Raw genomic sequence first — 9,707 nt, forward strand, 5'->3', positions numbered from 1 at the left:
ATCAGCTATGCAAAGGTATGTCATGCTCCTGCTTTCTCCAGAGGGCTCTGACATTGTGAAATGGCATTCTACATTTAGTCAAAAGGAGATTTGTAGATAGGTTGAAATGGAAAATGGTAAAATTTAGGTCCTTATGGTGAAATAACCATGAATTAACAAGTGTGTTTTGGGGGGAGATATGCTGCTTCAGAGGAAACTCTCTTCCCCCAGCTCACAAATCTACCTGAAAACTAACTGGGTCCTGGCTTCCCAGGTAGCATTGGCTGTGTCTGCTGTCTCCTGTGGTTCACAGTGATTTACGATGACCCCTTGCATCACCCATGCATAAGCATCAGGGAAAAGGAACACATCGTGTCTTCACTAGCTCAACAGGTACCGTGCAACCCTTCACTTGTGGACCACACACCTACCTCCAGGGTAGGGTGTGGGGCTCTCAGGAGAGGCACCCTCTGACCTGTCCTAATACCCATGTTGATAAGATGTTTCCTTTCAGTCCAGTTCTCCTAGACGATCTGTCCCCATAAAGTCTATGGTCAGATGCCTACCACTTTGGGCCATTTTCACGGGGTTTTTCAGCCATTTCTGGTTATGCACCATAATCATAACATACCTACCAACGTATATCAGTTCTGTGCTCCATGTCAACGTCAGAGACGTGAGTATGCTTCCTGTACTTTTATGAACATTAATGCTAAGAGGAGAAATAGTTCTCTGCCGCCTACTACATTTTGGCTTTGCATATAATCACTCTTTTAACCCTCACAATGATTGAGAGGTTTTGTAATGATTCCCATTGCATAGGTGTATAAATGAGGACACATAGAGGGAGAAGACTTCCCTGGATTACACAATTACTCAGTGATTGAGCTACTGCAGTATCTGTGTTTTTAACCACTATGAAACGTTGCCATGCTAGCTGATGCTTCAGTTTCCTTTAGAAATGAATTGTGCTCTCTCTGGAGACCAGTATAATGCAAGTGCTGGCCGTCTTACCTGAGACAGTGTTCTTCTTATAGAAAATGATGCCAATTTCTTTAAAACAACTCAGAGTATCAGGAGGGTGGGCTAATGGTTGGTCTGTGTCACTAATAAAATCTGGTGCCATATGTACCCTTATAACTACTCACTCTATACATTTCCCTCCTTCAGAGTGGGGTTCTGTCCTCCCTGCCTTTTATTGCTGCTGCGAGTTGTACAATTCTTGGAGGTCAGTTGGCAGATTTCCTCCTGTCCAGGAATCTTCTTAGATTAATCACTGTCCGAAAACTCTTTTCATCCTTAGGTAAGTCTAGGCAAAACTCACTTAACAAATCCCTTTTCCACACATGGTCAGAGGTTCCTGACAGTGTGTCCCCATTGCCCAGGGCTCCTCCTTCCATCACTATGTGCTGTGGCCCTCCCTTTTGTGGCTTCCAGTTACACAACAACCATTATTTTGCTGATACTTATTCCTGGGACCAGTAACCTGTGTGACTCTGGATTCATCATCAACACCTTAGATGTTGCCCCCCGGTAAGATCATTACCTGTTTGTCCCCTTCCCCAGGCCTTTCTGGAGGTTTAGACTCAGTCTTTTTGTAACTCCTTCTTGTTTTTGACATGCACAAATTGATGGCAGAGTACTAACAAATAGCCAGATATGTCAGTATGTGGCCATGACTTAAGGCATTTTTAGAGCAATGGTGCCCAATCTTGGCTGATAACATTTAGGTGAAAAACTTCCCTAGATTCCCCACTTGAGACTGGACTGTGTGTTCTAGGAAAGGACCCATGCGTATGTGTTTTGGAAAAGCTTCCATAGTGCTGATGATATTAGCTACTATATATATATATATATATATATATGCTTGCCATGAGCCAAACCCTATTTAAAGGACTTCTCACACATCAACCCCCTCTGATAGCTCAGTTGGTAAAGAATCTGCCTGCAGTGCAGGAGACCCCTGTTCAATTCCTGGATTGGGGGAAGATCTGCTGGAGAAGGGATAGGCTACTCACTCTAGTATTCTTGGATTTCCCTTGTGGCTCAGCTGGTAAAGAATCCATCCAAAATGTGGGAGACTTGTGTTCGATCCCTAGGTTGCGAAGATACCCTGGAGAAGGGAAAGGCTACCCACTCCAGTATTCTGGCCTGGAGAATTCCATGGACTGTGTAGTCCATGGGGTTATGAAGACTCTGACACGACTGAGTGACTTTCACTTTCACTCTCATACATCAACACATCTGATCTGCACAATTACATGCCTTATTGGTATCTTCACTTTATAAGAGATAGATGATAGAGGCACAAGAAAGTTAAGTGACATGCCTGAGGTCATGCAAAGGCAGTCAGGATTTGGACCCAAGCCATCTCTCCAGAGTCTGTTGTCTTGTCCCCTGCTCTAACTGCCTGCTATACTAAGATACTGGGGTGGGAACCTGGGCTTCCAGGAGACAGAACTGCTTCCTAGCTGTTGAGCTGGTGCTGTGGCTTCCCAGATGGTGCAGTGGTGAAGAATTCGCATGCCAATGCAGGAGACACAGGAGACTCGGGTTCAATCGCTGGGTTGGGAAGATCCCCTGGAGTAGGAAATGACAACCCACTGTAGTATTCTTGCCTGGGAAATCCCATGGACAGAGGAGCCGGGTGGGCTACAGTCCATGGGGTCCCAAAGAGTCAGATGTTGAGTTGATAGATAAGTGACTTCAGGATTTGCAAACTGATATTGCCTGAGCTGTGTTGAAGTGAACAAAAAATTTGCAGTAGTCTAAATGACTTTGCTATTAGAGCTGAACGGCATTAGTGTTGAGTTACTGAAAAGATGTAGGCAGCTTTCTATATAAAATCATCTATAAAATCATCTCTCCACAGATATGCAAGTTTCCTCATGGGAATCTCAAGGGGATTTGGGCTCATTGCAGGAATCATCTCTTCCACTGCCACTGGATTCCTTATCAGTCAGGTTGGGCCAGTTTATTGAACATCTGCAAGTGGCAGGTATCGTTTTAGGCACTGGGGATTCACAACTGGGCCCCTGTTCTCAAGGACTATGTGATCTGATGGGGAAAATCAACATCAATATCAGCACAATTGTTCTGTTTGTAGGGGACTCTAAGTCAGACACTGGTAAGTCAGATTTCCCAGGGAAAGAGAAGTATAAGCTGAATTTCTAAAAAAAATGAATAGCTGTTAGATTGATAAAAATGAGCAGTTCGGGCAGAGAAAATAACACATGTGACTTCCTAGAGGAAAAAAAGAATGAAACAGCTCTTATGACTAGAATGAATGATACATGTCAAGGATAATAGATGAAGTCACAGGAGCAAAAGGGGAAAGTTACGAAAAGTCTGTTCATGTTAATCCCAATTTCTAAAAAAATTATGAAACGGAAACACAAAGGGTCCCAAGACCAACTTAAAGAGAGTTTAAATCATGGGTTAAACAAATGGCTGTGAGACAAAGCAGGGAGGATGGCCCATGAGGCTTGCTCAGTACCAAGTGTGGGCTGGTAGGGAAGATGGAAAGGCAGAACCAGGCTGGGATGGCAGGATAGGCATGAGTCAACTTACCAAAAAACAAAAACAAAAAAATCGTTTTAATACATCTCTAGGTGACCTATTTTCAGGTTACTTTTTTACCGAATTGCTAGGAATCCACTGTGACTATAATGTCAGAAATAAACTATGACTTACAAGGGTTTCAAGAGGAGACTCATACAGTCAGACCAAATATGACTCACATCATATTGAGGTGTCCATTCAGGGGGTTATTGCAGTTGATGTCAACAGCCAAAAACAGAAGAGTGACGATCTCCAAGCTGTTATTTTAGACATAATTTAAATGAGTAATACAATATTTTCAAGACTCTAGATCCAGATTTCTAGAAAAATATTAGTATAGGTTGATTTGGGGGGGCTTGAAGAAAAATTATTCCAAGTCAGAACCCAGTGTGCTTTTTAGCATCCTCTTGTTTCCAACAGTTTCACCAAACTTCCTTTGAGAATTCAAGGTGTTAAGTGGTTATTGCATATCATTCCCTAGATTCTTATGATCAGTGTTGCAATATACAAAATGGAGGCTTTCTAGAACTGATGGAGAAACAACTCTGAGGCTGATAATTCTGATTTTTGGTGGTGTTTTTTGTTTTTTGTTTTTTGTTTTTTGCCTCCAGGATTCTGTGTCTGGTTGGAGGAATGTATTTTTCCTAGCTGCTGCTGTCAACATGTTTGGCCTGGTTTTTTACCTCACATTTGGACAAGCAGAAATCCAGCACTGGGCCAAAGAAAGGACTCTCACCCGTCTCTGAGGATATAGTTGCAAACTTAAATGTAGTACTTTGCATTAACTTTTCAACATTTTTTTACTTATTGTTATTCTTGGCCACAGACTTAGCAGTTCTCAATTTTGGTTGCATGTTCAATTTCCCTGGGGAGTCTCTAAAACATCCAGGTGAATGGGATCTACTCCAGAGATTCTGAATGAATTGGTCTGGGGTAGAGCCCAGATATCACTAGTTTTTACTTCCCAGTATTTGTAACACACACCCAGGGTTTACAACTGCTGGGAAAACCTGAAACATCAATCTTGTTGCCTTTGAATTTTCCTTTTTGGAAAGAACTAGAAAAATAAAAATCTGTGAGAAAATAATCACTGATGAGTACCTTCATGGGGGTTATTATAGGTGCAGAAAATATCTACTATATCCATGCTGCTGCTACTGCTAAGTTGCTTCAGTCGTGTCTGACTCTGTGCGACCCCATAGACGGCAGCCCACCAGGCTCCACCGTCCCTGGGATTCTCCAGGCAAGAACACTGGAGTGGGTTGCCATTTCCTGCTCCAATGCATGAAAGTGAAAAGTGAAAGTGAAGTCGCTCAGTCATGTCTGACTCTTAGCAACCCCATGGACTACAGCCCACCAGGCTCCTCCGTCCATGGGGTTTTCCAGGCAAGAGTACTGGAGTGGGGTGCCATTGCCTTTTCCAACTATATCCATAGTCGTATGTTATATAGCTCAGCACAGAATATAATTTTAAGGCTGTAATCCACAGAATTAACATTTTTATTGTTTTTATACATTGAGAAATATGGATGCTTATTTATGTGGTTACATTATATTAAAATTCACATGCTAAAATTAAATAGGTCATTTTAAAATTATTTACACTAGGATTATTTCCATCATGCAAAATAGATATTTACTTATCTAACTATTTCCAGGAGATTAACAACCAGGAAATGACAAGGAGATTAAATTAGATTAGCTAAAGATCATAGGAGAGAGCAGATAGAATTGGAAAACCTATAATGTAAAAAGAATGAATGTGAAGGGAGGCAACGTGGTAACTTTTAGAGAACATAACGAGATAGTTTGGACCATAGAGTGAAAATTGGAGGAAGGCAACAAAGACATTTTCAAATGAAAGGAAGGTTTAAATGGAAGAGAAGAAACCTAAAGACATAAGATGTAAGAAATCATAGAACAATATCACACACCAGAGAAATTCTTTTCAAGATTAAAAAAGATCATTTGACCTTTTTTAGAGTTTCCTTATTTTCTCAAGAGTCTCAGATAGTCATCATCGACCCCAAGAGGAATTAATTCTGACTCCTAGTATTTAAAACACACCCTCTAGCCTGTCTCTACACAACGAGCTGATGTCGGTTTTGCTATGGCCATCATAGAGGAGAAATTCTTAGCATGTTTAGAAGCCAAGTAGAACCACAGGAACTAGAACCTTGGGCTAATTTAGAAGACAATGAGAATCTCCTAATACAAATCAATGGATGTTTTTGAGCTAGTGCTTTAAAGGAATCTGATTGCCAGGCTCTGAGGGTGATGCTGAGATGAGAACATTCTGACTGTCTTCTGGGTATTTACAGTTTAGAGAGGAAGGAGAATTTGTAGTAAACCAAAAGAAGAATAAAAGAGAGGAGTAGTAAAATGGATGGGAAAATTGAACACAGGAAAAAAAGAGAAAAAATCTAGTCTACCCAATAGGCAAATGTTTTGAACAAGGACTTCATAAAAGAAAAATTCAAGTGGTCTATATGTATAAATTGGCCCTCAACTTCCTTAGACTTTTGAGAAATGAACATCAAAACCACAGTAAGATACCACTACATGCTTAACAGAAAGGGAAAAATAAAAGAAAATGGAAAACAGCAAACACTGGCAAGATGTGAAGCAACTGGAACTCTCACACCCTATGACTGTGAGTATAAAAGAAATCGGGGAAAGTTTCTTGGTGATATCTCCTAAAGCTAAATTTAGACATTCCAATGATTTAGACATTTCACTTAGAAATGTACACAGATATTTGGAAAAAGATGTACAACAATGTTCATAGGAGCACTATTTATAATAGCCCAACAGCAAACAACTTAATTGTCAAGAGAAAGATGATTTTAAAATTATGGTCTATTCTTACAGCAATGAGAATAAATAGACCACAATATGCAACACCATGGACACATCTCATAAACACATTTTAAGTGAAACAAGACAAAAGTTACCTTCTTTTGGGAGTTTAAATAGAGTTTGGGGGGGAATGAATACACATATATGTATGGCTGAGTCCCTTTGCTGTTCACCTGAGACTATCACAACCTTGTTAATCAGCTATAACCCAGTATATGATAATAAGTCAGTAAAAAGGGAGGAGTACTCAGTAGGGAGTAATAAGAATCTAAAACAAAGTTTAAATAGAGTTTTGTTTTTAAAAACAGACAAAACTAATTATTAAAAATCAAGGTAAGGATTCCCCTTGGGTAAGAGAGGGAAGTACTGGTAACAGAGGCTCCTGAGGTACTGGTAATAATCCATTACTTGGGTGCTAGTCACCTGGGTGTTTTTACTTTGTGAAAAGTGTACATTTATGATTTGTACATTTTTATGTGTATAAAAAATAAAACATTTACTTAAACTCCATGTTTCACCCACTTCAAAGTTTCTCTTCTCTCTTCAGCTTAGGTCTGACAAACAGACACCTGGGAAGGAGCCCTGGTCTCTACTTTCCCATTCTCCCTGATCCTCTGCTTCCTCCCTCTTTGCCCAATCCACCAGCATCAGAGCAGGAGGCAGCAGGGCAGTCTCTGTTGTCAGATTCTGGATTAAAGTCTAAGTTCTTGAACAGCAAAATGAGCGAGCTCAGGCTTCCCAAGAAACCCTATCCCTGAAAGCATCGGTTGTCTTCGGAGGTAAAGGTAAGAACAATTGCTCAGCATTTCTAGGCTTTCTGAGCACTTGCTTTGATTATTGCTGAAAAGTAACATCTGTGTGTCAGAGACACTTCAGTTATCTTTTTCCATTTGATGGTCTGAAACAGTTACCCTCCACATTTCCTAAGGTCTTCAGAATAGATGCATTGTGGTTGATAGGAAGCATCACTAATCCATCTCCCCCATCCCAAAGAGTTGTTTCTAACATTAATGATTCTTTTCTAATATTCATTTCTAACATTTAATGTAAATTAATTTGCTTTTCTCAAAAATCATATTGATATCTATTGAATGAGATGATCTGCTTCTCTTTGATTATTAAATATTGTACCTTAATACAGTTCTTAATGTTGAGCAAACTGTTTCTTGAGTATTCTTTTGATAAGACCACAGAATTTGATTCACTGATGGTTTCTTCAGGACTTCTACTGCTTTACTGGTATATGACATTGACTCTGGATGCATGAGTGTCATGTCTGGATATGGGGCTTATGCTGATTTCAAAACAAGAAAGGAGAACTTTCCTTATTCCCCAATACTCTGAAAAAATTAACTAGAATGGAAATTTTATTATTGTTATTATCTGAAGGCTTGAAAGCATTGGTTTATAATTATATAGGCTTAAATCCCATGGATAGAGGAGCCTGGCAGGCTACAGTCCATGGGGTTACAAGAGTCAGGCATAACAGTGACTAAACCACCACCAAAGCTACTTTGAGAAGAGTTCTTTGATAAGAGCCTTTATTTCCTTCGTGTTATGGGCCTGTTAAAGGGCTCTATATTTTCTTCCATCTGTTTTGACAACTTAAGATATGTTAGAAGATCATCCATTTTATACATAATTTTATTTGCAAAATATTCCAGTGTGTTATCAATTATCTTTTTATAATATATTCATGTTTTTCTATAGCTGAGGTTTGAGCTTCTTTTGTACCTCTGACATGATGCCTGTGTGCTTTCTTTCTGCTTCTTCTTTAGACCACTTAGTGATTTATTTATTTCAAAGAGAGTTTGTCTCTTATTTTTTAATATGTTAGCCTTATCTTTTGTCATTCTTGCTTCCTGTTTCCCTTTGTTTTACTTATAAATTTTGTTTTGACTATTTTTATTGAAATGAAACAATTTAAGGCAGAGAGGAAGACTTAAAGTCCTCTTGTGTGGGAAGGTTACATTTTGCTGTGTTGTGCCTCCAGATTTATTGTTATCTTAATGCTTTATTTCTCAAGTTAATAACCTATGGAGTAAAAGGTGAATAATGTCTCAGTGCTACTCACTGGTCAACTGAGATTATCTGAACGTCTCACCTAAGTACAGCGCCTTGGCTTCATTGCCGTTCTCTGAAATTTTGCTGTAACTTGTTGCAGTTAATGTACTAGTGTCGCGTTAAGTACTTTGCATATGAGAATTGCCTTCTGTTGAATATCATAATTGTCACTGTTATCTGAACTTAATTCAAGGGTCACTAGGGTGAGGCAAGCCAGGTGCCAGGAGCCTGTTTCTCAGGCTCATTTTGTGCAAGAACAGAATTGGCATATGAGAGTATCTCCTTAATTTTGTACCATGGGCACCTCTTACTTACGTTAGCCTAGCCCTAGCCACTAACATTTTTTTTTTCATGAACTCACTCCCTGCATCCACTTCTTCTGAATATATTTCAGTGGAGATATTTTAAAACAGTACTTGAATATTCCTGAGTCCCATAATAGTGAATAATTTCTTTTTTCATAGGAATACTATCATTATGGAACCTCAATACATTAAAATATTAACTTAACCAGTATTGACTTCCTTTAAGTCTTTTCTTGTATCTAATATAATAATGAAGTCTGATCAGCCAGCTAACTTTTGTAGGAGAGGTATATTTAGACTCAGTGGTATAAGATTCTATCTTTAACCTAAATTCCATACTTTGACCAAGATGTTCCAAGATGTTAATCACTTTCAATTGATGTTGCCTTGAACAATATCAATGATTTGCTTTTCATCTAGTGGTCTTAGAGTTTCCTTCAATTTTGTTTTAATTAGTGATTCTTCTCTGTTTATTGAAAATCCTTCATCTATTTATCAATATGCTAGAACCTTATATCTGTCTTCTAATTTCTGCTGACTTTTATCCTTGGATCTTTTACTTTGTTTTCTCCATGGAATTCTCAGTGCCAAAAGCACATGAACACATTTCCTTAGGGAGCTTCATCAAGCTCCCTAAGTTCCAATTTATTTCCTAAAATTTCCTGAAAACATGCCTGCTGCTGCTGCTGCTGCTGCTAAATCGCTTCAGTCGTGTCCGACTCTGTGCGACCCCATAGTCGGCAGCCCACCAGGCTCCACCGTCCCTGGGATTCTCCAGGCAAGAACACTGGAGTGGGTTGCCATTTCCTGCTCCAATGCATGAAAGTGAAAAGTGAAAGTGAAGTCGCTCAGTCATGTCTGACTCTTCGAGACCCCATGGACTGCAGCCTACCAGGCTCTTCCGTCCATGGGATTTTCCAGGCAAGAGTACTGGAGTGG

General features: G+C 39.6%; 1 protein-coding gene across 4 annotated transcripts in view; it reads left to right on the top strand.

Annotated features, from left to right (window-relative positions):
• The window catches only part of SLC17A2 (solute carrier family 17 member 2), a 36,064-nt gene that overhangs the window by 13,994 nt on the left and 12,363 nt on the right, over window positions 1-9,707 (top strand). For 3 of the 4 annotated variants that reach the window (XM_061399295.1, XM_061399292.1, XM_061399293.1), the window contains 6 exons: window positions 254-372; window positions 494-655; window positions 1,150-1,282; window positions 1,365-1,512; window positions 2,852-2,942; window positions 4,152-7,184. In XM_061399295.1, the coding sequence (XP_061255279.1) occupies window positions 254-372; window positions 494-655; window positions 1,150-1,282; window positions 1,365-1,512; window positions 2,852-2,942; window positions 4,152-4,286 (788 nt within the window). In that variant the 3' untranslated portion in view covers window positions 4,287-7,184. Of the gene's footprint in view, window positions 1-253; window positions 373-493; window positions 656-1,149; window positions 1,283-1,364; window positions 1,513-2,851; window positions 2,978-4,151; window positions 7,185-9,707 lie in introns of those variants that run through there. The other variant, XM_061399294.1, reaches the window with a different exon arrangement.

The sequence above is a fragment of the Bos javanicus genome, chromosome 23 (assembly GCF_032452875.1).
Source record: "Bos javanicus breed banteng chromosome 23, ARS-OSU_banteng_1.0, whole genome shotgun sequence".
Taxonomy (NCBI): Eukaryota; Metazoa; Chordata; class Mammalia; order Artiodactyla; family Bovidae; genus Bos; species Bos javanicus.